The following is a 25827-nucleotide window of genomic DNA, read 5'->3' as shown; positions in this document are numbered from 1 at the left end:
GTGGAGATGCAGAATGCTCATCTCCAGCGTCGGCCTTTTCACGCCCTGTCACGACGCCATGTTGCGGGGAACTGCGCACCAGGGCGAATGGTGTAGACCGGGCGGCCAAGGTGCCGTTGGCTTGCTTGGAGGAGCAAGCAGAACCCCAGAGTTTCCCGATGGGCATGTTAGTAGTATGATGCGGGTGAGTGGCCGTCGGCGAGGGACGCAATGTTGGCCGCCACCATGACGGAGCATTGGCACATTTGCACCAGGGAATAGAAGGGAAAAAAAGAATGGAACACGAGACAAAAGTGGATATAGGCTTGCCGTCTCAACTCAACAAGCCAGCGCAACAAGGTCCTTTCAATTCAAGTTGCCAGCGCAACATTTGTTTTGCCTTCACGTTGGCAGCGTCTGCGCTTCGCCAGTTGATGGTTGGCAAGCGCGACAGAGACAGACCAGACGTCGGCAGGGGCGATCACGGGCGTCGCGGCAGCCCGTGCGCTCCTGCCTTCTGACCCAAAAATTGCAACCGGCTGCAGGGGTGTGCTTGGCCGCGCCCGGCTTAGCGCGACGCCTGAAAAGCTTGGGTTTTGTGATTTTCGATGGCATCATGTGCGAAAGTGCACGGGGCATCCAGTCATCGAGTTTCTCTCATGTAAACGTCAAAAGAGCCTGCAAATAAAGACCACCCTCGCCCCCGGACCAGCTGTTGCTTTGCTTGAACCCGACCCCCAGAACATGTTTCTACCCCAAGAACTCACCCACCACCTCAACTCGCACAAGATCAATTCTTGAACGCCGCCGGCCTTCGCACCTTTGCTGCCCCACGATTGGGCCACCGCACATCTCGCAGCTCCTCGCCGCTCCACCCGTCCACTCACGCCACTGCATCTCAGCCCTACCCCAGAAATTCCTGTCAAAGAATGCCAGGCCGTCTGCTGAGTACCCTCGTCAGGGTGGCGCCCACCCCATCACCCAAGGCGGACGCCGTTAAACCACACACACATCCCCTCTTCCCCCCAGTGTATTCCTACGAGCCCCCCGTCAAAGGGAAGTCAAAATCCCAGGAGTCTCTCGTCATGGATATCTTCAACCGCCACAAGCATGACAAGCACCATCATGACGACCACAAAAAGAGCCCCAAGGTGGAAGCCCCCTCACCCGCCTCGATGAACATGAACGTCGAGTCGCCGCCCGTTGTCTTCTACAACAGCCCACAGTCGTCGACGGGCGCCATTTTCTCTGGCCAGCTCTTGATCAATGTTCACGAGCCCTACGTCACCGTCGAAAAATTTGAAATGCGCCTCCTCGCCATTGTTACCACCAAAAAGCCAGTGGCCCCGCACTGCACCGACTGCAGCACCCAGTCCACCGAAATCCACAAGTGGGAGTTTCTAACCCATCCTGCGTCTCTACGCCATGGCCCGCACAGCTTCCCATTCAGCCACCTGCTGCCGGGTCACTTGCCTGCCACCACCCATGGCACCCTCGCGACGCTCGACTACTACTTGTCAGCTGTCGCTACTACCTCCTCGGGCGAAAAGATCACCTACAAGCGCAGCCTGGACATTAGGCGTGCCATCTTCCCTGGAAATGAGAAGCACTCTATCCGCATCTTCCCGCCTACCAACTTGACCGCTTCTGTCAAGTTGCCACCGGTTATCCATCCCATTGGCGACTTCCCCATCGAGATGCGCCTGTCTGGTATCGTTCAAAACAAGGCCGACTCACAGACGCGCTGGAGGCTACGCAAGCTCAACTGGCGCATTGAGGAGACACAGAAATTTATCTCTCCTGCTTGTTCCAAGCACACCCAAAAGGTTGGCGGTGAAGGCAAGGGCGTTCTCCATGAGGACGTCCGCGCCATCGCCAACGAAGAAGTCAAGACTGGTTGGAAGACCGACTTCGAAAAGGGCGAAATCGACGTAGAGTTCAACGCTGCTTGCAATGTTGGGCTCAAGCCTCTCTGCGATGTCGACAGCCAAAGCGGTATGAGTGTCAAGCACAACCTCATCATCGAAATGGTGGTTGCTGAGGAGTGGGCCCCGCTGAAGAAGCTCAGCCAGGCCACGCCTACTGGCGCTGCTCGCGTACTCCGCACTCAGTTCCATCTGGTCCTCACCGAGCGCTCTGGAATGGGCATCGCCTGGGACGAGGAGCAACCTCCAGTCTACGAGGACGTTCCGGCTAGTCCTCCCACTTATGTCGACGATTGCGAGTTTCCGGATTCTACTAGTAGCTCCCGCTCTGCAAGCTTCTGTCTTTAAAGTCGCTGGCCGACATAATCACCCTTGCCGATCATGAATATCACGGCCGACTTGGTCGACGCTTTACGATTCCCTTTACCGAGCCCTGGATTGATTTCACTTCGAGTTATCGCTGTTCGACTGCGTAGGATATACCCCATTTAGACATTTAGCGTCGATTCATTGTTAATCACTACTCTTTGTGTACTGTGCGTACAATTCCCAGGGCGTTTGCTTCAAAGCTAGAGTACTTGAGTTGAGCCCAAAGTGTGCCCCTCAAAAAAAATTATACGGGCATCCCGTCGGCGTTTTGGACACTTATTGGAAAAGCCTTGTTTATTCTTTTGGAGTCTACCTCTGGGTGAATAGATTAAATAGTAATATCTAGTACATTAGTGTTATCTAAAAGCTCCTCTTCCCTTATTCCGTGACATGTAGTTGAAGTCTCTTTACCATACCATACGTACATCTCGGAACGACCACATCTAAGCACGTCAAGATACAAAACTTGATACCACCAGAATCTATCAAGGTACGTCTGCAGGCATGACAATTACACCCCGCTACCGCTAGTCACTGCAATGAAACCCACCACTCTATCCAATACATTCCCCATCACATGCCACCCCCCGAAAAGCCACATTTTATTCGCCCTTCACCGCCAAGACACGCGAGACCAGGCACAGCAAGCTAGATGCTTCGATCCCGTCACTAAGAAAGATCTCGAACGCAGGGCCCGCTCTATCCTTGCTCTTCAAACATGCGGCTTGCCGCGCTCGAACACATCGGCTGCCCTACCGATAGTCCAACGTGGCCGCCAGTGACACATAGAATCCGTGCGAAAGCGGGTACCTTGCTCAATACGAGTGATGGGCGCAGGGACCAGGGGCAAGAAAAAGGTAACCCGGGACGAGAGACCCGGATAGGATAGCACGGAGCTAATAAACGATGCGCATGGAAAGAGTTGTTGGCTTCTTTCTTTCTTCTCACTTATGAATGCATGGAGTTGCCTAATTGGGGTTTTGGGCGTTTATGCAGGGCTTCGCTTGCGGCTCTGCGGAGAGAGGGATGGGGTTCTAGAAGAGTGCGGCTGCAGCGCGACAGGCGGATACGAGGACACGAGGGTGGTCCGCTGTTACGCTGAGGTTTTGTGACGTGGGAACGTGGTGTGATGTTGAATCGCGAGGGACTTCTTAGGCTGTTCCAGATCTGCTCAGGTAGTACCCATTTTTTGGAGCGATATGTACTCTCAACGATGCAGGGGCGGGCTGTTGATGTGTCAGAATAGAGGTGTGCCCTGTTGCCGCTCGAAATGTGCAAGATCAACTCTTTTGTTTTCCTTGTCGTGGGTGGGTGGTATGATTGACAAGGTTGTGAGGTTGATGTTGGGAATCGGGTAGCTTCGGCGTGGGTCCGAGGAAGGCACGTCGCTTCATTCATGCGATCTGAAAGCTATCAAGTAATATACCTAATATACCCTTGAATGCAGATTGACGGGCCGCTCTTCTGCCGTCGACTAGTATCGGAATGCAACAATGACTAATATGACGACTTGTCGATACCTACATGTGCACAGAATGTGGGATGTTGAGTGTTGGAGAATACTTGATGGTTCCACACGACTCTTCCCTATCTTTCCAAACTCATTGTCTTTCTTGCTTATTTGAGATAATAACACAGCTTCGACCATATCAACATCGCTCCAGACTGGCATGATGCTTCCGTGGTAAAATGCAACGAGCTGGACATTAGGGAAGTTTGTACATGCCTCTCCAAAGAGGGCATAGCACGGGCACACTTCTAAATCTTTTCGCTCGCACGCAAATCAAGAAGCCGTATCGTAGATCGTAGAGAGATCAAGGTTGCCGTTCCGGACTAATTTAGTAAGTAAGCCACGCTGTCACAGGGACAAGATCTTAAAGTGAACATTATATTCAGGAGGGCGCATCCAAAACTGTGTGATTCGCAATGCTAAAGGATATCGTCAAATTGAATATAAGGAGGCCAGAACAAGCCTTCATTATATGCAATATGATTGTTCCAGCTTTCCTAGTCCATGCCAAAGCATATCTCTCAACGTAGGCCTAAAGGTTTGCCAGTCTTAGATTGAGCCATCATCTCTCTGCACTACTGCTGCGGCTTGTAAACCATCCCACTTGTCCTCGTATACACATCTGTGCTAGCCGGCCCTGCCCACCTTCTACTCGCCTCTTCCCTGTCCCTGACCTCTCTCTCATTCTGCACCGCAACACAGCAACAGCAGCAGAGTCCTTTGATGCAGTCACTCCCGAGCCCACCCTCCAACTTATACGCATGCCGAATTCTTGTTCTTTGCAGCATCGGAAACAGCCACCACAAGCCGCATGACAGGCTCATCATCCCGCAGTGGCCGTTTGTGGAGCTGTAGCCTAGCATATCGGTCGGATCTTTCTTCGCGGATTTCTGGGAGAGGCGGTACGATGTCCGGCCATAAACGATACAGGGACAGAAAAGACCAGTGAGGCATGTTGAGACGTCGCCGCTACAAGCACACAAAGAGTGATTCCACTTGTGTGACCGTTCTGAATCCATGTTTGGGTGGGCAATTTGGCCCGGTTGGTGCAGCGCAAAGTCCAAACCGTTCGGCCCAGTTGCTGCGTCCGGCGAGAAAACAGCGTGATGAAAGTTGTTTGTTTGATTTGATGTGAAGCCGTGCGGCGAGTAGGGCTCGTTAGCGTATGATATGCGGTTCGATGGCGACATTGGGCCATCTCGTGTCAGATCCTTCTTCGTAGACCCCGCAGATATGGGTGTTATAGGAGTCTTGTGCGGTAGCGGCGAAGTTTGAGCGCCCGCGGATGGAATTGGAGGTAGCGGAGGCATAGGGTATTGGCCCACCTGTGTGTTGATAGGCGACAGATTGCTCATTTGCCGTGCGTGCCTGCTCTGTTGTGTATTGATCTGCGCCGGCTGGACCGGCTGTTGTGGTGGTGATGGCGATACTGGCGAGAAGGGCAGTGTGCGTGGGTATTCGTGTGCTGTGATGGGCGAGACAGGAGGTTTATCATCCTGCAGGTGAGATGGTGGTACGTAAGCTGTCTGTAATTGGGCGTGGGTGGTCGGAAGTTGCGGATTGAGCAACGACTGAGGACGAGGATCGATGGGTGTGTACGGCGATGTAGGAAGAGATATCGGTACACACTGCGGGAGCGGCGGATCGTTGGGTGAAGATGTATAGACGAAGGCGCGGAGCTCGTTGGGGGTCTGCGCATAGGAGAAGTGTCGCTGCGATGATTCCTCGGGGCTAACCTGTGGTTGGGTTGTCTGATGCTGTGGGGTTCGCTGTTGCGTTTGTTCATAAGCCGGAGCCTCTTCTTGCAAAGGGGCTTGCCATGAAAACCTCTGGTGCTGCCGTTGTGTCATCTGAGCTGAAAGATGTTGACTTTGAACGGGTTGTCTAGGATCCATGGTGTACAGGCTGGGTTTTGAGGCCCGATTTCACGTATTAGTCGCTCCAATGTACGAGAGGAGATTGTAACAAGTCGCAGTGTAATCGTAGCGTTGAGCTTAAGACTCGGACGTCTTGCGGCACAGTCGTATACAAGCTAGCTGTTACGTGAGCTGAGAGATGATCAGGAGGGGGCCAAAGGGTCTGATATGTGGTCAACCGATCTACGCATCAAGGCATGTAAGCACGAGGAGAGGACGTGTAACGAACGTCGACCCTGCATCTGAGTCGCCTCTGAACCAGCTTCAGTTCCGGTTGGCTCTTGGCCGTGATCCATCGCGCAGACAAGTACCATCGCGAAAGCAGATTCGCAGAGCTCCCGCCGGAGGATGACTCTCTTTTTAGATGCGCAGGTGCGGCCAATTGGTGATGGAGTTGAGGTGTGACAATGACGCGGGAGCGAGCCGTCGGCGCTTCGAAGTGGCGCTTGCACGAAAGACGTGGGCCAATAAGCTACCCGTATCGACCAATCCTTCGACGACCACTGCGGGGTGGTCGGATTCGGAAGAGACGAGCCGATGTATCTGGTGAGACATACGTATCAATTAACGAAGTCTCAACTATCATGCACAGTCTCCGTGGCTTGACTGGTAGGAAAAATCAAGCCAAAGTCAGCATGTCGAGCCGGCCTATACTGGGCGACAGTTGGTGCTCAAATGATGAATGGGGGCTGAGTCATGATTCCGTGGGAAGTCAGTGGTCAGTCCTAAACATGACGCAAATCACGTTTGGACAAAATATAGTTTATGTTGTACATGGATGATATAATGTCGACAAAAGCTATACAAGTAACGGCGGGTTGAGCGGTCGCCGTTAGGTTACTATGGAGAATAAGGTGGTTCGGCATGGTGAGATTAGGGTGGGATTTACGCGTCCTTGCTTGACTGAGCCTTGCCTCGCTCCTCCTTGTTCTCGGCGGCAGGACGATCGGTTGACACGGTGCCTTTGAGTTTTGCGGTTTCGGCAACACCTTCGCCCTTCTTGCTCTTGTCATCTTGGTTGGAGACATCCGTGCTGTGGTGTGTGTCGGCGTTTGACAGGCCCTCTTGCTTGCCCGACATCTCGTTCTGGCTCTTGGACTCCTTGGTGGGGTCGGGCTGGTGCGGTCAGTTAAAAAACTTCAGACTGGTGGATGAAAAAACGTACCTTGTCAGACTTGTCTGGAGAAGCCGCTTTAGACTCGTCCTTCTTCTGCTCAGCAGCCTTTCCCTCTTTACCATCGTCCTTCTTGGGCTGGGACTTCTTCTCATCCTTGGACTCATCTTTCTTGTTGTCCTTGGGCTCGTCCTTCTTCTCATCTTTAGATTCGGTCTTAGCCTCGTCCTTGGACTCCTCCTTGGGTTCTTCTTCGTTCGAGTCTTCTGCAGGCGCTTCCTCCTCGTCGTGTTCCTTGGCGTGGTGATCATCGTGCGATTCTCCATGGCCGAAGTCCTGGGTGATGACCAAGTAGAGGCCGACGGCGGTTCCGGCAGCAGCTCCGGCAGCCCTGCGAAAGACGGTTACTGAATGCTCATGACGCCATGTCTACAATAGCCGAGTGCCAAGTTGCAGTCTTTGGATGGTGGTTTGGAATCATTATGGACATACCATGGGACGTCGCTACTCTTAGCTTCGCCGTGGGCACCGTGGGCGCTGGCATACGCTCTGCGCTGGACGGCTCGCTGCCATGGTTGGAGCTCGGCAGTGCGGATGTACCTCGTCGGGCGAGTAGCTCGTGCGAATGAGGATGCGCGAAGCGCTGTGGACCTGATGAAAGACATGGTGAAGCTGTAGCAAAGCCAATTGACTCAGGCGACGAGCAATTGATGGCAGACTTGGACGTGTGATGCGCTTGAGGGAAGGATCAGGTCAGGCCGGCGGCTGGTGGCAACCATGGGCGGGCACGTCACCGGAAGAAATGCGGACCGCTGGGTGGCGCAAGCTCTCATATGTGTCACGTGTCTATGTTAGCATCCGCATTCGGTGGGAGAGGGAGGTAGAATGTGGAAAGCTAGACACGCTACATTAATATCATAGCATCTGTCGTATGCATCTCCAGCTCCCTCTACAGTCGAAAGGCAGCCTGAATAGTTGGCTCGATTGGGCTGTGGCGGTGCATCGCACCTAGGAGAGCTCCCAAGCCAGAGCAACACGCAGGCAACTGCAGTCGCCTAGCTTCCACCGCCGTCTCCTCCAACTTCACTTCTTCCCACTTTGCGGCGGCCTGTGGTGCTTCTGCTTGCCGCCACCTTCCCTTCACTCGACAGCGTCTTCCTCCCTCTCTCCCCACCTGCGCCTTGTTTAACTTTAAATCTGCTGCATCCACCCCCGCCATAGGTACCCCGCCACGCGCTCTCTCCACCCAAACACGAGATACTCATCTTCTACAACAGTGGCCTTCCTTCAACAGCCAACGCTGTTCAGCCTGCTACCATGGCGCCCTCGTCGGTCCCTCCCAACCCGACGGCCCACAATGTCGCCCAGTTGCTGCCAAAGCTCAACGATGACGACCCCGATTTCCGCTTCATGGCCCTGAGTGACCTGCACGACATCCTCGTTGTGGCCCACTCAGGCCTCCTGCTCCACGACGACGTCACAAGTGCAAAGACTGTCGAGGGCCTACTCAGCACACTGGTCGACACCAATGGCGAGGTCCAGAACCAGGCCGTCAAGTGCCTGGGGCCTTTTGTAAACAAAATTCCTGACAAGACGCTCCCGGTCATGATCGAGAAGCTTTCTAATCTGCAGACGGACAAGACAGTGGATCAGTCGATACCATCGCTTGCTCTCCGCGAGGTCGTCGTTTCTCTCCCGCGTCCGGTCACCGGCGTTGCGCGCGGCAAACCTATAACAGATGCATACAGCGCAATCAGCAGGGTCTTGATCCCGCGTCTAGTCGGATACTATGTCATTCCCCCAGTACAGCAGGGTCTTCCCAAGCCACCCAAGGGCATGCTACAGGTGGATTTGGACAAGGGCACAGATAGCAACGCCATCGACGTTTTGACTGAAGTCGCGAGATGCTTCGGCCCTATGCTACAGGATGTGGAGGTCCAGGCGCTGCAGAAGGTTACATTTGAAATTCTCGAGAACGAGCGGGCGAGTTCCATGATGAAGAAGAAGTCGGTCACAGCCAGCTCCACGCTGGCCGTTTACTTCTCCGACCAGCTCCTGAGCAGCTTTCTATCGCGTGTTATTGAGCTCCTCCGAGATCCTCACTTGACTCGCAGCAAGCGCAAACTGTACATCACCATCCTAGGCTCAATGGCGCGGTCAATCCCTCGCAAGTTCGGTCCATACCTCAAGACCTTAGCGCCTTTCGTACTGAGCGCACTCAGCGCACAAGAGCAGGATGAAGAGATGGACGCGTCAGACGACGAGGGCGAGCGGGACCCTGAAATTGACGAGGTTTTGGAGGCGGCACTTATTGCGCTGGACGGCTTCCTGGCCTCCTGCTCACAGGACATGCGCATGTATACCGACGAGACTATCGAGGCCGCAACACGCTTCCTCAAGTACGATCCCAATCTCGCACAAGATGACGACGAGGACGAGGACGAGGACGCCATGGTGAGCGACGAAGAAGATGCGCTCGAGGGCGAAGACTTTGAGGAAGAGGCTGGCTATGACGATGACGAAGATGCAAGCTGGAAGGTTCGCAGGTGTGCGGCTAAAATTCTGTACACAGTGATCTCGACGCGGAGTAACGGCGATCTACTAGATGATGGGACCCTCTACAACCGTGTTGCTCCAGCACTCATCACTCGATTCAAGGAGCGGGAAGACAATGTACGTTTGGAGGTTCTGGCCACGTTATCAAACCTCGTCAAAAAGTCAGGCGATGGACCCTCGCCCGTCAAGTTTGCCGATGAGCACACACAGGGTGGTTCAATGATGCCACCACCAAGCCGAAAGCGTCGTCGGGGCGGTAGTGACGCCAGCATGTTCGATCTCCATGCTAGTTCGTCCTTGTCCATGGGCTATGCCTCACCCGCACCTGCTGGTACACCTCCAGTTGGGCCCCGAGCCAGCCTAGCCAAGCTGAGCCCGGACATTGTCAAAGGAGTGGCGCAACTTCTCAACCAGTCGTCCTGCCCGCCCACCACGAAGCAAGCGTCAATCAGTTTAATAAAGGACATTGTCATCACTCAGCAAGGCGGACTTGAGGGATACCTAAACCAGCTCATTGAGCCGGTCGTGGAGGCCGCTCAAATCACCAGTGGAGCCACAAGCAGCGCATCCGCAACAGCAAACAGCTTGCGCATTCATGCTCTACAATTGATTGGCGCCATCGCTGATACCCACCCCTCGAAAGCTATTCAACCATATTTGGCGTCGGTCGTTGCCGCACTTCTCCGTGGAGTCAAGGACAAGTACAGTAAACTATCAATCGAAGCACTGGCAGCCACAGAACAGGTCATCAAGGCACTCACGCCACCTCGATCAGCCACTTCGGGTCCGCAGAACCAGGAGCACCTGGAACAACTATATGAGGCCCTGGTCAACCGGATAACTGCAAACGATGCCGATGTAGAAGTGCGGCGCAGTGCTATCCATGTATTGGGCCTGTTCCTTGGAAGGAGCTCTGGAACGGAAGGCCTCATTTCCCAGCAGAAGCGGGCGGCCGGAATGGAGCTTTTAGCCGAACGTTTGAAGAATGAACTGACACGCCTTGCTGCCGTTCGTGCTATTGGCTCGATTGCTGCTCACACGAAGGCAGAGAACGAGTTATCAGCCAAGTGGGTTCGAGGCGTCACACTAGAACTAGGTGCTCAACTACGAAAAGCCAGTCGTGCATTACGCGGTGCCAGCTTGAGCGGTCTGCGGACTCTAGCATTGAACCCCCTGTCACGAAGTCAGCTGGATGGTCAGACCAAGGCACAAGTTGTCGATATGCTGGTGCCGCTGCTGAATGCCACCGACCTTCATCTACTTGGCCCCACTCTTATTATACTGGCTACATTCGTCAAGGATGATGCGCAAACTATCATGACGCCGCATCTCAACGTCGCGCTTTGCCAGGTTGTGCAGGGCTCTATCAGTGGTTCGTCATTGGACGCCCTGCTAAAGCTTGTGCACATCATAGGTGAGCAGCGAGCTGGCCAGGCGCTGATGCAGTCTTTGCTACAAGATGTTGGTGTTACTGGACATGCAGATGTTGTGGGGAAGGTTATCGGAAATCTTTTGGTATATGGCGGCAGCAGCGTTGGTGTAAAGCTGGAGCAATTCGTTACTGAGCTGGAGACGGCTCAAGATGACAAGCGTAAATGCCTTGCACTTGTCGTGCTTGGTGAGTCTGCCCTGCGATTGGGATCACAGTCAACCGTTGATCCTAGATTGTTCATCAAACACTTCTCGGCCCAGTCGGACCAGGTACCACTTGCAGCTGCGGTAGCCCTTGGACGAGCGGGTGCCGGAAGTGTTAGCAAGTATCTGCCTGTAATTCTTTCGACTATGGGTTCGCCATCGGCTCCTCAGTATCTTCTCCTACACTCCATTAAGGAGATCCTTCAGCAAGACGATACTGAGTCAGAGATCATCCCATTTGCTTCAACATTATGGCAGAATCTCGTTGCGGCCTCTCAACTCGAAGACAATAAGGCGATCGGTGCGGAGTGTATCGGCAGACTTACAATTATTGACCCAAAGACGTACCTTCCTCAGCTCCAGGTAAGGAATATCAGACACGTACACCGACAATTACTAATTGATTCAGGCATTCTTGAATGACCGCAAAGGAAGCGTTCGCGGCATGGTCATATCTGCGCTACGATACACATTCACTGACACTGACGAAGCTTATGATGAGTACCTTAGGCCAATCGTTGTCCCCATGCTTGTCCAGATGCTTAACGAGCCCGACCTGGAGAATCGTCGCCTGGCCCTGATGACGTTCAACTCGGCTATGCACAACAAGCCTGACATCATTCTACCAGCATTGGATCAGCTTCTACCACTTGCTATGAAGGAAACGATCATCAAGCCAGAACTGATCCGCGAGGTACAGATGGGTCCGTTTAAGCACAAGGTTGATGACGGTCTGGAGATCCGCAAGAGCGCATACGAGACTCTTTACGCCCTCCTCGAGAAGGCCTTCGCTAGGCTGTCACCGATTGAGGTCTCTGACTTCTTCGACCGTATAGTCGCCGGCATCACGGACGAGCACGATATTCGCATTCTCTGTAACCTCATGCTCACCAAGCTCATGGCTATTGCGCCTGGTCAGGTTCATTCGCGCCTCGAGTCCATCGCCGAGAATTTCCGCGCCGTTCTGCTCATCAAGCCGAAAGAGAACGCCGTCAAGCAGGAGATCGAGAAGAACCAAGAAGGAGCTAAGGGCGTGTTGAAGGTCTCGGCTCAGCTGAACAAGCAGATGGGCACCGAAGGTAGTGCAGGCCAAGATGACCCGCAGCTGAGGGCTTGGTCGCAATACTGGGAATGGATTAGCAAGGAATATCAGGCTGGGTTGAAGACGGTCACGGATGAGATGAAGGAGCGTGATCGCTGAGCCTGATTGGGTTGGACGAGGACTACGATTCATGACAACACAGCAAGTTCATGGATGATAAATTTAGCGTATGCATAGCATGGGACCAAGACATTGGTTCGGTCCTAGAATGGACTACAGAACATGACACTATTATGTTCCCAAGGCCGAAACTAACTGACGCAACGACAAAGCCTTCATTAAAAACAAATATCCTCAAGGCGCACTATGTACTTTAGCGATGATAACTCTCCACGGCATTGCACGAAAGTCGGTTTGTGGAAGTCAGAGCTCGATTGGAGGTAGACCCACGTAGTCAGCAACGCCTTTCTTGAGGAACAACAATCTTCGTTCCTATATACATATTTACCATGACAAAGTTGAGAGAGATGGCTACATCAGGGTGATATCAATCTCGGTCTAACTGAACTCGTGTTTCTAAGCCCGGCTAAACCTGCCCAGGCTCACAACCCTCGATTACGTCAGCCACCCAAATCAGCCAACATGGACCAAATCAAATAGATAGTCATGCCTACTTGGAACTGGCGTTGCATCAAGAAACTGGTATATCCCCCACGATTAGAGAATTGGACCACCCACAGCGATGGGCAGAACAGAAAAATCCCAGGGTCTTGCCCCACCCGCCATCAGGAAAGACATGAGAGCAAAACAGGCGCGCCATATTGTTAACAAAGTCGTACCAGCGACGTTAGCATCGAATGCAAGAGCAAGGAGAGGTGCAGAGGATAGCGAGTTGATTGTTGACCCTGGGCCTGCAGTAGCTTTTGTAAAGGGTGAGGTTAAGGATGAAGTTGATGGTGGCGAGGACGCAGGGTATGTTAAGAGAAGGGGCCAGGGGCGCCGGAAAGCTAAGGGCGGCGGTGGTGAAGAGGTTTTTGATTTTAGAGATGGAAATACAAGTAGAGGCAAGGGACGAAGGAAGAGCATGAGGAAGACTGATTCGCTCGACGAGGCGTTGTCAAATCTGAGCGTAACATCTGCACCGCCACCACCATCACCAGACAGAGACCGCAGGATCCGAATAATATCGACTGATACCCTCACAGCTGCACATATGCTCACCTTCTCGTCACAGTATAGTAACACCGAGGCAAACCCGAGCAAGAAGGCCCCTAATGTCTGCATCCTCAACATGGCCTCTCCCCTTCGTCCAGGTGGCGTGTTGGTTTGGATTCCCAACACGTGATTCATTATATGCCCGACACGCTAGTCCGCATACAGACTAGCTTACTCTAGTTTTACTCCCTTTTATATATAAATATAGCTTCTTTTTATATATAAAATATTATTAATATAATTATTTTTTTTTAATTTTATAAGTTATAAGCCTCTTTGCGCACCTACGCGCAGTTTAGCTATAATAAACTATATTTTTTCTGCGCTACTATTGCGCAATTATATTAGTTACTTTTTAATTATAAAATTAACTTTAAAACTATAGTATTTATATTAATTTACTTAAGTTGCCTAACTACTACGTTATTTAAGAACTACTGCGTCTATCTAACTTACTAAAGCATTACTATATTAAGTATAATATAATATTAAATATGTTTTTACTTATAGTTAATACTAAGTAGGCGCTTAGTAAAAATTTTATTAAATTAACTAGTTCTAATAATTTTTACAAATAAGAGCATATTTTTAGAAAAGTTATTACTTAATAAAGCCTATTTAACTACTATAATAGTTTTATAGTTTAGTATTTTAAGCTTATTAAGCTTATTCTCCTACGCACTAAAATTATATTTAAAGCTATAATACTATTTTTTAAAAGTTAATACTTTTTTTTTAGCACTATTACTTCGCTTAGTAATAATAATAATACTGCCTAATTTAAGTATAAGGCTAAGTTTAAAATCTATAAGCCTAAGCTTTAACTTTATAATAAGTATTATAAAAAGTTACTTACTACTTTTTATTTTTTTAAAAATGCTATAAAAAACTATATTTAGGACAAACTTAATAACAAATAGAAAAAAAAGCCTTATACAGCCTAAGCTAATATTACTAAAATTTACTAAATTTTAAATTTAATTATTATTTATTATACTAAAGTAAAGCTAGACGCTTTTATACTTATAAATTCTTCTACTATCTGCCTGCTTTTTGCTAAGTTTAAGCACTATTATAAAAATATTAATATTACTAAAAGCTTTTTTACTTATACTATTTTAATTTATAAAATTAATAAAATTTTTCTCTTATAATAGTACTATACTTTTATTAAAATTTAGAACTTTTTTTACTTTAAAAAGAAAGTTATTACTTAAGAAACTTAAGTAAACTACTAAAATTTTATTACTAAATATGCTAATAATTATAAGGACGCCTAAAATACTACTAAAGACAAATTTAATAATACTAGCAATGCCTATACTAATAGTAATAGTAAGAATAACAGCAAGAGTAATAGTAATAGAAAAAGCAAGAATAATAACAAAAATAGTAACTATAATATAAATAATAGCTTTATATATAGTTACTATAGCTATACTAATTATACTATTAAGACCTATTACTATATTAGTAAGCCTAATACTTTTAAGTGCATTAGCTATAGCAAACTTAGATATATTAAAGCTACTTATTACAAGAAGTAATAAAATACTAAAAATATTAAAAATGCAAATAATAGTTATAATTTTAATTTTACTATTACTAATAATTTCTATTTTAAGCGCATAATTGCAATAGTAATTAATAATTCTAATTTTAATTTTTTTTATATTTTAAACTTTAAATATATATACTTTACCCCTAACTGCTTTTTTATATTTAATATATAATAAAATTATAAATATAGGCTAGAAACAAGTACAAAGGGGGCTATTGCAAATAGTAATAGTTAAAGTATATAAAATTTAAATAAAATTAATAAATTATTTATATAAACTGTATATGCAGTTTTAATACTACTAACTTTTTTTAATTATTAGATTTGTAATAATAGTGCTTTTTATTATATTACTAATAATTTATTTCTTTTTTTTAAGCTTAAGCCTTATAGAAAAACTATTAGAAAATGCAAATAAAAATCTTAATTTAATATTATTAGCGTAAGTAATATTAAATTTATTATTACTAATTTATATAGCAAATCTGCTATTTTTAAACTATATAATATATAATATGCCTTTTAAGCATGCTGCAACTTACTATTTTTATTATTTTTTATATAGTTAAACTTTATTATTATAGTTACAGGCACTGCTATAAAAGTATATAAAAAAAATATTAAAATAGAGTTTATATATACCCTGCTTTACTTTTAAGCAAATATTTATATATTTTAGTTTTAGCGCTTATCTGCGCTTCCTATTGCTGCTACTGCTATTAATTTTAATAACTTAGTTTAGTTAAAATATTATTATTTTAGTTATTTAAGTTTTAATAGTATGCAGATACTGCTTAAAGTAAATAAAAAATTTAAAATTATAGATACGCAAATTAAAGTTAAAATTAAAAATATTTATTTTATTTGCTATATTATTTGCGCACTTTATAAAATTTTTTGCAATTTAGCCTACTATTACTATAAAAAGTTTAAGCAACTTATTACTATAGATATATAAAGACTATATCCTGTACTAAGCCTAAAAGGCAAAAAGTATGCGCTATTCTTTATTAATAATACTATTTAATTTACTTAAATTATTTTATTTATTATTAAAGATAAAATTGCAAAGCTCTTTACTACGCTTATTATATATATATTTATAGAATACAGCAAACTTATTATTTGTATATAATATAATAATAAATTTCTATAATACTTTATTTAGGCCTTTTGCAATAGTAAAAATATTACTATTAAATTTAGCATTTTATACGCTTACTATATAGTTAGCGCAATTAAGCGCTTTTATTAGATTATATATAAATATACTTTAGCTATAATTAAAAATTTTGCACTTTCTTTTAATATAATTAAATTTATTATTAACTATACTAAAGAAATACTGCGCAGTGCTACCCTACTAAAAAGCTTTTAAATATATGCTATATAAAAAGCTATTAATAAAAAAAACTAAGCTCTTATAAAAGCACTATAAGATAAAAAAAATTTTTATAAAGTTTTTTATAGTAAAAAACCTAATTTTAGCAAAGATAATGCGTAAAGAGTATAAATTTATATTACTATGCTTTTTAAATTCTGCGTTACTATTACTACTTAATAAAAACTTTATTTTTTATAAAAATATATTGTATATTTTCTATGCGCAGATAGTAAAAATATTTGCTAAGTCTAGTGCTTTAATATTAAATAAGTTAAGCGCATTTTTATAGCTCGCATTAATAATATAACTAGTATAAATAATACTTATTTTTATAGTTAGCATATTAATAACTGCGTACTATAAGAGCCTGTCTAGGTACTAGATACAGTACCTAAGTTAGACAGTAACAATAATAATAGCAATAATAGCAATAATACTATATCTATTTTTAATAGCTATTTTTTTGCGCTATCTGCTCTTATAAATAAATTTTTTAATAATAAAAACTTTATAAAGCAAATATAAAAAGTAATATATATATATAACTTTATATATATTGCTTAAACTAACTATTACTACTAGCAATGCTAAAGTTGTTTTTTAGAAAGACTAAACTTGTTACTAGTATATATACTAGCACTATTAATATAGTTTTAAAAAATAGCACGTAAATAATATTTAAGCATACTACTTTTTATTCCTACTATTATTTTACTTTACTTTTATATACCTAATTATAAACAGGCAACCTAATTTTAAGTAAAAAAAAAAGTAGCTGCTAAGTATAAGTTTATATTCTAAATTTACTTAAATTATAAAATTTTGTTTTTTAAATAGATAAATAGATTTTTTCTAAATTTTAGGAATACACATTTTTAAAAATTACTCTATAGACTAACTACTTTATAATATTATATCTAACCTGTAATTAACTATATAATATTTTAATAGTACTATATAATTATTAAATGCACCTGTATAAATACGTATAATTATTAACTTTACTAATAAAAATAATAGCACCTGCCTAAATAAAAATATAATTATTAATTTTACTAATAAAAGCAATAGAAATAGCTTATTTAGCCTTTTTAATAATAGTAATAATATTTTACTTAAAAATATTATTTCTAACTTATAGCTTTAGCTTAGTAATAATAATACTACTATAGCTAGCTATAAACTACTTATTAATTTTATATTCTAAAAAATATTTCTAGAACTACAACAATTCTTAGACAAGGATAGTTATAGCTTAGTAAATAGTAGTAATAATAAAAAACTTAATTTATTTAAGCTACTTAGAACTATTAAGCTTATTAATAATATTTATACTTACTATTTTATATAATAAAGGAAATGCTTAACTTTAAGTAATAATATAAAATATAATTAGTATACTAAAAAGAATACTAAGTACATTCTATCTATAATAAAAAAACAGCAGTATATTTAAAACTGCTGCAGATAATATAAAAAAACTGCAAAGGCTTTTATATGCATAAAATTTTTATACAACTACTATACTATAACTAATAAATATTTAAACTATACACTAGTATAAATATATATATAGCAAATACTACTTAAAGAGCAATAATGCGCTATATATTAAAATTATAAAAAATAATTTTATAACCCTTGCTAGATACTTAAGCTATTATAATATAATAGTTAATATTTATATAATATATATATTACAAACAGCAATATATACACAGCTTTTGCTAATAAAAACAATAATTTTTGCAATTACTATATTAGAACAGACTTTAAGTATAACTAAGCTATTCTATACTTACTTTATATAAGTAATAGCTTTTTATATAAATGCTATAGTAATAATAATATTATATAAACAGCTTACTACTCTAATAAAAAACTTAATTATTTTAAATTTAGTATCTGCATAGCCTATAAGTCTACTAGACAAAGCTGCGCAGAAAGTTATCTGTATATATAGTATATAATAATAAAATATTTATATATATATAAACGCAAATAGATGTGTATAATAAAAATAAGAGACAATATTTTTATTACTAAAAAAAAAGCTGTATATATAGTTTATAAAAAGCTTAATAGCTATAAATATATAATATTTATTATTACTTATAATCTAGAATACAAGGGACATAGATTTAGATTATAAGTACCTATAAAAGACAGTTGTTTTACAGGACTTTGCAATAGTAATAATAATAATATATTTAATAAAAATATTTTTAATAAAAACTTTTTTTAGGCTAATTAATTTGCCCTTTCTATATACAATTTTAGGCAGACTTTAGATATAAGCATTACTATTAATAATTACCTAAATAGTAATTTTACAAATTTACTAGTTATAAAAAGTAATATATTGCTTAATAAAAATTTTTAAAATTTATATAACTAGCTTGCCTTTATAGCTATTATAGCATTTTTTGTTTATACACTACGTAACTATAAAAAAGCTATAATAATACTTAAAGTAAAAGTATAGCGCAATGCAATAATAAAAAAATTTAATTTGCTTTTTAAAAAAAGTGTTTATAAAATAGTTTTTTTGCTTAAAAATAAAAAAACTATTTTTATTAAAATAGTTTACAAAGTTAAACTTATACTAATTAGTAAAATTACTAAGTTTAAAGCTCGCCTTATTACTTGCAATTTTTAATAGCACTTTAGTATTAATTATACTAAAAAAATTTTTTTATAGCTTGCTTTATATTTATACGTATACTACTTGCTATCTATACACTACTTAAATAAATAAGTATATAAGTTAATATTACTATTGCTTTTTTTAATGCTATACTTTAAAAAATAGTCTATTATATATTACTACTTCTAATTACGCTACTTTTTAGCTATATATAGCTGTTATTTAAGTTTTTTTATAAGCTTGTGCAAGCACCTTATGCATAGTATAAAATACTTATTATAAAGCTTATATAAATAAGTTTTTATATTTTACTTTATAATAGCTACGTTTATATATATACTACGCAGAAGCTAATTATTTTAGTCTATATTAATAATATTTGTATCTACGCTCTGCACTAAAATAGTATTAATATATTTAAAAATAAACTATTTAATACTTTTACTATTACATTAAAAAACTTTAATGCTCTGTATTTAAGAATGTATATTAAATAAAGCATAAATATAATAAAAATTTACTAAGCTAAATATATTTAGCAACTTTTTAATTACTATAATTTTAGCAATATAGCTATTACTAAAATTCTGTATAATTATCGCGTTAAGTTAAAGTAAGATAATAATAATATTACTACTTTTGCTTTTAAAAAAAAATATTTTTAAAAATTTAGTTTTTTTAACTACTTATTAGTTATAATGCGCGTTAACCTAGCCTATATTGCGTTTTTTTATAGACATTTTAATAGCAATCTAATATAATATTATATAAATGTAATAATTAGAGCGTACGCCTATATAAATAGTATTTATAAAATTAGTATTATATACAAAAAATAGGAACTTTAGCTTTTAGGCTATATTAACGCTAACTAGGCTAAATATCCTAATTTTTAATATTTTACTACTAGCTATATTTTTATGCTAGCAGGAAGTCCTATTTTATAATTATTTATTATATAGAAAGTTATAGCCTAGTCTATATATAAAGCAGAATATATAGCTTTTAGCAAAACTATAAAAAAAAGCTATATAGATTAAGTTATTTATTAACAATTTTAATATAAGTATTTACTTTAACACAGTGCTTATATATGTTAATAATTAATTAGCTATTAAGCTTGCTAAAAACTTAGAATTTTACTAATGTAGTAAGTATATTAATTTTTATTATTATTTTTTCTGCGATTATATTTAACAAAATTCTATTATAATTAAATAAATTAGTAATAAAGAAAATCCTGCTAATATACTTATAAAAGCTTTAGACCTTATTAAGTTTAAAGCAGTCTGCTAGAATATTAGTTTTATTAACTAGGCACTTGCTATAAGTACTTTTTTTAACCTACTTAGTATAAATATAAATAATGTTATTATTTATAACTACAAGCTTTATAAAGCAGAGTAGTATTTTATTATATATATATTATAGCAAGAACAAGCTTAAGAAAACGCTAAGCGTATTTAAATTTTAAAGTTTAAATAGTTTTATACTACTTATAGTATTACAAAAGACTATATAAAAGTATAGTTTAACTATATTAGAATTTATAACTATTATAATTATAAAAAAGAAGCGTATAATTATAACTTTATATAGCTTTGCTATAGCAAACAGCATACAAATTATAATTTTAATATAAAGTACTCTTACTAACGTATTACACAGGCGAGTTAGTTGCCTAGTTAAGTTAGTTATAATACTAAGACCCTACTAAAATTAGTAGTTCTTTACTATTAAACGCGATGCTTTAACACAACAATATATAATTTTTTTAAAAAAAAAACTAAATATAGCTTATAGTTTAGGCTTTAAAATATAATGCAAATTTTTCTTAACAAAAAGCTGCGCGGATTTATAGCATTTTTTAAACAATATTTAGTAATTAATTAAAAGGAAAGCTTCTATAATATAATACTAGGCCTAATAAGATAAGGCTTTTTTTAATAAAAAAAGAAGTAATTGCCTAGTATATACTCTACTTTAAAAACTAAGGATTTCTGCCTTAACTAGCTGCTATAAATAATATAGCTAATACTTTGCTAGCTAAATATAGGCAACTACTTATTAGTAGGAACTAGGCTAGCACGTTTATTAAATAATATTTATAGCTTAGTACTAAAACTTTTTAAAAGTATAACTACTAAAGAGCTTTATATAAAGATCTTAAGCTTATATAAGGCTAGTTCTAACTTATAAAAAATATAAAAGCTAAGCATAGTATTTAAAATAAAAATATATATAACTTTAATAAGACAGGCTTTATAATAGGCTAGATATTATATAAAACTATTGTCTTAAATACTAACTATTAAGGATAGCTAAAAATAGTGCAGCAGGGTAATTAAGAATAGGTAATAGTAATTTAAAGCATTAACGCAATAAAGTAGGCTATTTTACTTTTTATTATTTTTATAGGCAAGAACTACCTCTTAGCCTAGTATAAAAAGAATAGCTTACCCTATAATTAAGTTATTATAGTTTCTAAGAATAGCTAGATAATAAATAAGCTTACTTTTAAGTAATTAAAGCACTTTAATAAGCATACTAAAGAAAAAGTTATTAGTACTTATTATTTATTTATTATTAATAGTTATAAGAGCTACGCATTAGTCTAATTCTAGCAGTACTATAAAAAATAAAAAATTATTACTTTTTATATACTTTTATATTTGTTGCACCTGCTATAGCTACTTAATATAAGTTATTTTATGCCTTTAAAAAAAGTATATAAGTGCTAAGCTAAAAAGCTAATACGCAATAGCATTAACTATATTACTAAAATTAAGTTTTTACTATACTTTAAACTAGCTTTTAATGCTACTATTATAAAGAGTAATATCTTAAATAGCTTTAGAAGCGCTAGTTTAGTTTTTTTTAATTTTAAAGCTATAATATTAAAACTTAATATTTAGTTGCGTACTTTACTACTACTTACTATTAAAAATAGTCCTTAGAAGTTAAAAATACTAAGCAATACTTTAAAATTTAAGTTTTAATTAATGCTAGTTAAGATAAAAATTTAAAGGCACTTAAATAGTTTTTTTACTTTAATAGTTAAAGCTTTTAAAAAAGTTTTAAAAAGTGCAGCTATAGTCGCGCATAAACTTATATTAGTGTAAAAAAAAATTGCTAAGCTTTAAGCAGCTAATAAGGCTGCTATATAATAAAAATTATATAAAAAAAAGCAAGTATAAAAAAAAGAGACCCTTATAGTAAAAAACAGTTTTTAATTAATAATTCTAAAAGAGTTTAAAGCGCGTAGTAATAAGAAAAAGGCAAAAAAGTAAGTGTATACTAAAGTAGGTAAGCCTTTTTAAAGGCGCTATAAATATTATAGTAAAGCTAGGTATAATACGCGAATATATAAGCAAAAAGTAAAAGTAGTTTTTAAATAAATTAGCTTATTATAATTTACTACTATAGTTTTTTATAGTACTATACTATTGTGTATAGTACTAATTTTAGTAAAGTTTTAGCATTATAACTAACTTAACCGGGCGACTAACTCACCTGTGTAATACGTTATAGTATAATACTATAAGGCTGCTATTCTTTCCTTCTTTATATTTTATCCTGTGTTAGGATTTAGGGGGGCTATTAATTTAGATTCCTAATACGTAATTTATTATATGCCTAACACGCTAGTCTGTATATAGACTAGCTTACTCTAGTTTTACTCCCCTCTGTATATAAACATAGCTTCCCCCTACATATAGAATATTATTAATACGATCACCTTTCTTCAGTTCTACATGGCGGCGTACTCACTGGCGCGACATCGCAAGAAGAAACCCTCTGCACACGTACAACGCTACTTCCATCGCTCAAAGAGTCCTTCTACCGTCTCCCTGAGCTCGGCGGCATTTGGACATCGGACGTGCTCGTTCTAGGGTCTCATCTCCCTCTCGACAATAGCAAGGGCGAACTAGGGCCTAGTGAGAAGTATTGGATTGATGTCATATCAGCGGGCATGCTTCGATTCCCGGACTTGGAGGACGACGGAGCTGGGGCGAAGCGGTTGGGGCGTAAGGATGCGGAGATGGTGGAGGCGAAGATGCGTGCGGTGCTTCGCATCGCTGCGAGCAAGGGGGCGAAGAAGCTGGTCCTTGGTGCATGGGGTTGCGGTGCTTATGCCAATCCCGTCCCAGATGTTGCGAGGGCGTGGAGGAAGGTCCTCGACGGTGCAACCAACCCTACTAGTAGCAAAGGCAAAGGCACTCTGGGAAGGGAGACTTGGCCTGAAGTTGAGGCTGTCATCTTCGCCATCAGCAACCGCAAAATGGCGGTAGACTTTGCCCAAGCATTTGGAAACGATATTGAAGTCGAAGCCGGCCCTGGAAACACTACGGAGGAGGAAGATGAGGAGGTGGAGGAGGAAGACAAAGAAGCCGAAGAGTTACGAACTCGGATCCAGGAGATGGAGGGTCAGTTGAGCAAAGTCTGGAATCCAGATCTCAGGTCGAGAATGGGTGTCATTCTCGAAACGCTGAAAGCGCAGCTCCGCGAGCGAGGCGGTGCCACTGGTAACGAAGACGAAATCATGGGGCGTACAGCTCTACCTACAAATGAGGATGCAAGGTCAAGCGCATACGATGAACAGGGAATGACTGCTATTAGCAGTCAGGCAGACGTTGGAAGCGACGATGACGAAGAGGAAGATGACGGAGGCGAAGGGAAAGATCTTAACGGTTGACAATGGGCAATTGGTGAGCTCAATTGTGCAGCGTTGGTTATGGGTTATGCGCAATTACCGGCCTTCCCATTTTATATAGCCTCGAGAAGTGAAAAGGTCTAATTTTATACTTTTTGTAATTCATTTTCACCTTGGCTTTTCTATCTACCTTTTTACAGCCTTTACTATTGCTATGCTCGGTTCTTTACTTAGGACCTTTTCAATATACTAAATCTAGTTTACTCGAATTTGCCGGGTCTTACCTATTATTAACAACTCATGCTGTTCGTTGCAGTAATACATAGAAGACCAAGACAATAATACATGAGCGTTTACAGGTAGCATGTGTAGGGAATTAGTTCTATCTTCCCAGTGCATATAATACTCCTGTGCTGCTCCCGGCGTATATAAAATCGTATTTGTGTAAATTTAGCTCGCGATAATGTACAAGACCCTATAGTCGACGTGAAGAACCGTATACGCTACAAGACACTGTCCAGCCTAGCTCATCAACTCCTGTGCCTCATTACCCACCTTTGCCTTTGGCGCTGACCTCCTTCCCCCAACATTTTTCTTCGACGAAGGCGCACTTCCCGTCCGACCCGTCTGCGCGGGCGCTTTGGCCGCACTTGCGCCCCCCGCGTTCTGACTTTCTACTGCAGCCTCGTGCTCAATCTTGTTGACGGCTCGGGAGATGGCCACGCTGTAGCCGCCGATCCAGTCGCTCCAGCTCTGCTTTCCGGCACTATTGTCGACAGACACTTCCATCGAAGAGCTCATAGATTTGGGTTTCGGTCGCTTGGGTGCGGAGGAAGCTTGCGAATTTGACGCTTTGGAGATAGGGGTTTGTTGTTCCCGCAAAGCCGCCGCTGCTCTTCGTTGGTCAAGGAAACCTCTCGCTACGCTCTGAGCCGCCGAGACGCCGCTTTGGATGGTCTTGACATCGTCCATGCTGACATTCGTGGGGAGTGGGATGCGGTAGCTGCCTGAGAGGGTTACGTGTCTGTTCCCAACGCCTTTGTTTTCCTCCAAGCCTTCGCCACTGCGTGGTATTTCTTCCACATCATCATCCTCTTGCGAGACAGTTCGCTTGTTGCGCGGGCGGAACGACTCCAAGTCCTGACGTGCGACTTCCAGTTCTCCTTCCAGACGGACGAGCTCTTCGTCTGCTTCTTCTTCGTCATCTTCAACCTCCTGTACTTTGGCAGCGTTGTTGATGGTGGGGACCTGAGTAGCAGAGGAACCCTTGCGACCTTTGCCGCGCCGACGTGGTGAGCGTGCTGGTCGTACGTCTCCACCAGTATTATACAACTCCTCTACTTTAGCCTCTAATCCTCTCACACGAGATTTAAGTGCCTCGAGCTCGGATGTCGGTTCCGGTTTTCGCTCAAGTGTAGACGTATTCACAGCTTGCTGAGCTGGAGTAGACGTAGGCTCCTTGTTCAACTTCCTAGGCTTGCGTCGTGGCTTGTTTGCTGTAGTCGTCGCCTCTGATGCCACATCTTTCACGGCCAAGTTAGAAGGAGCTTTCGTTGCTAGCTTCGCCGTGCTCGTACTCTTCACCCCTTGATCTTTCTCCAGTACAATGCCACCCGCTGATCCTGCTCTTCCTGCATTGCCCTCCATAGATTGGCTCGAGCTGGCAGCCTTCCTCGATCTGGCTTGCTTTGCTGACGAGGTCGTTGTCGACGTAGGCCCGGGCGATAACGGCTTGGATGCCATTGAATTTCTGATTCTACAGCAAATTTCAAGAATGGATCAGATAATTTTTGGCAGATTTTCGAGTATCTCCTTCCGCACGCCACGGCTTAATCACCAGTGTTGACTTTGGAAATTCGTTTTGGAAACTGCAGGGTGCTTCCTCAAACAGTATATGCGAAGATTCGAGCAAACAGGGCACGCAAGTAGAGCTTGAAAGATGTGGAGGATGTCTAAAGTCAAATCAAGATATCGAGGTCGGACACGGAGCTGGGCACGTCTGACGTATGAGGGGGCGCATGAGCAAGGATCATAAGAGGCTGAACCTGGTCTAGGAGCGATCTACGTAACGGGCGAACACCAACGTCTTTTAGTGGCTGTCTTGTCTTACAGGGTTTTAATGTCGGCATCGATGTGTTTAAGGTTTATATGAGAGGAGGCGGCTTGGGGTCAATCATATTTCCTGAACAAAGCATGCGAAAAGTCACAACTTGTATAGCAAACAAGAACAAGCAAGCAACTAAAACATCTAGCAGTGGAGTGGATAACCCATTTGATATTCTAACCTGCAAGTAGGTACATGCCTGAGCCCTCTTATCAT

The 25827-nt window shown here is 41.3% G+C and overlaps 6 protein-coding genes across 6 annotated transcripts; 3 read left to right on the top strand and 3 right to left on the bottom strand.

The window, feature by feature from the left end:
• Positions 1-908: 908 nt before the first annotated feature.
• K460DRAFT_276415 (uncharacterized protein) lies at positions 909-2252 on the top strand (the record flags this gene model as incomplete). The annotated part of the gene is made up of 1 exon (XM_040928113.1): positions 909-2252. The coding sequence occupies one exon, from the start codon at positions 909-911 to the stop codon at positions 2250-2252; it is 1344 nt and encodes a 447-aa protein (XP_040789604.1).
• Positions 2253-4358: 2106 nt separating this feature from the next.
• K460DRAFT_374196 (PLAC8-domain-containing protein) lies at positions 4359-5678 on the bottom strand (the record flags this gene model as incomplete). The annotated part of the gene is made up of 1 exon (XM_040934646.1): positions 4359-5678. The coding sequence occupies one exon, from the start codon at positions 5676-5678 to the stop codon at positions 4359-4361; it is 1320 nt and encodes a 439-aa protein (XP_040789603.1).
• A 906-nt stretch (positions 5679-6584) lies between these two features.
• On the bottom strand, positions 6585-7478 carry K460DRAFT_352227 (uncharacterized protein; the record flags this gene model as incomplete). The annotated part of the gene is made up of 3 exons (XM_040931632.1): positions 6585-6815; positions 6865-7204; positions 7306-7478. The coding sequence occupies 3 exons, from the start codon at positions 7476-7478 to the stop codon at positions 6585-6587; spliced, it is 744 nt and encodes a 247-aa protein (XP_040789602.1).
• A 652-nt stretch (positions 7479-8130) lies between these two features.
• K460DRAFT_279511 (TIP120-domain-containing protein) lies at positions 8131-12205 on the top strand (the record flags this gene model as incomplete). The annotated part of the gene is made up of 2 exons (XM_040928335.1): positions 8131-11367; positions 11414-12205. 2 exons carry the CDS (start codon positions 8131-8133, stop codon positions 12203-12205), a joined length of 4029 nt encoding a protein of 1342 aa, XP_040789601.1.
• Positions 12206-12788: 583 nt separating this feature from the next.
• On the top strand, positions 12789-23549 carry K460DRAFT_374193 (uncharacterized protein; the record flags this gene model as incomplete). The annotated part of the gene is made up of 2 exons (XM_040934645.1): positions 12789-13359; positions 22603-23549. 2 exons carry the CDS (start codon positions 12789-12791, stop codon positions 23547-23549), a joined length of 1518 nt encoding a protein of 505 aa, XP_040789600.1.
• Positions 23550-23924: 375 nt separating this feature from the next.
• On the bottom strand, positions 23925-25475 carry K460DRAFT_363149 (uncharacterized protein). Its single transcript, XM_040932769.1, has one exon. It carries the CDS (start codon positions 25248-25250, stop codon positions 24030-24032), a length of 1221 nt encoding a protein of 406 aa, XP_040789599.1. The 5' UTR covers positions 25251-25475; the 3' UTR covers positions 23925-24029.
• Between the last annotated feature and the right edge of the window lie 352 nt (positions 25476-25827).

Source organism: Cucurbitaria berberidis, assembly GCF_010015615.1.
Source record: "Cucurbitaria berberidis CBS 394.84 unplaced genomic scaffold K460scaffold_2, whole genome shotgun sequence".
Lineage (NCBI taxonomy): Eukaryota > Fungi > Ascomycota > Dothideomycetes > Pleosporales > Cucurbitariaceae > Cucurbitaria > Cucurbitaria berberidis.
Note: the sequence above shows the minus strand (reverse complement) of the source record. Positions and strands in the feature narration are given on the sequence as shown.

Excerpts from the sequence above, each read along its gene's own strand:
- K460DRAFT_363149 (XM_040932769.1), bottom strand. The coding sequence starts at position 25,250 with ATGGCATCCAAGCCGTTATCGCCCGGGCCTACGTCGACAACGACCTCG.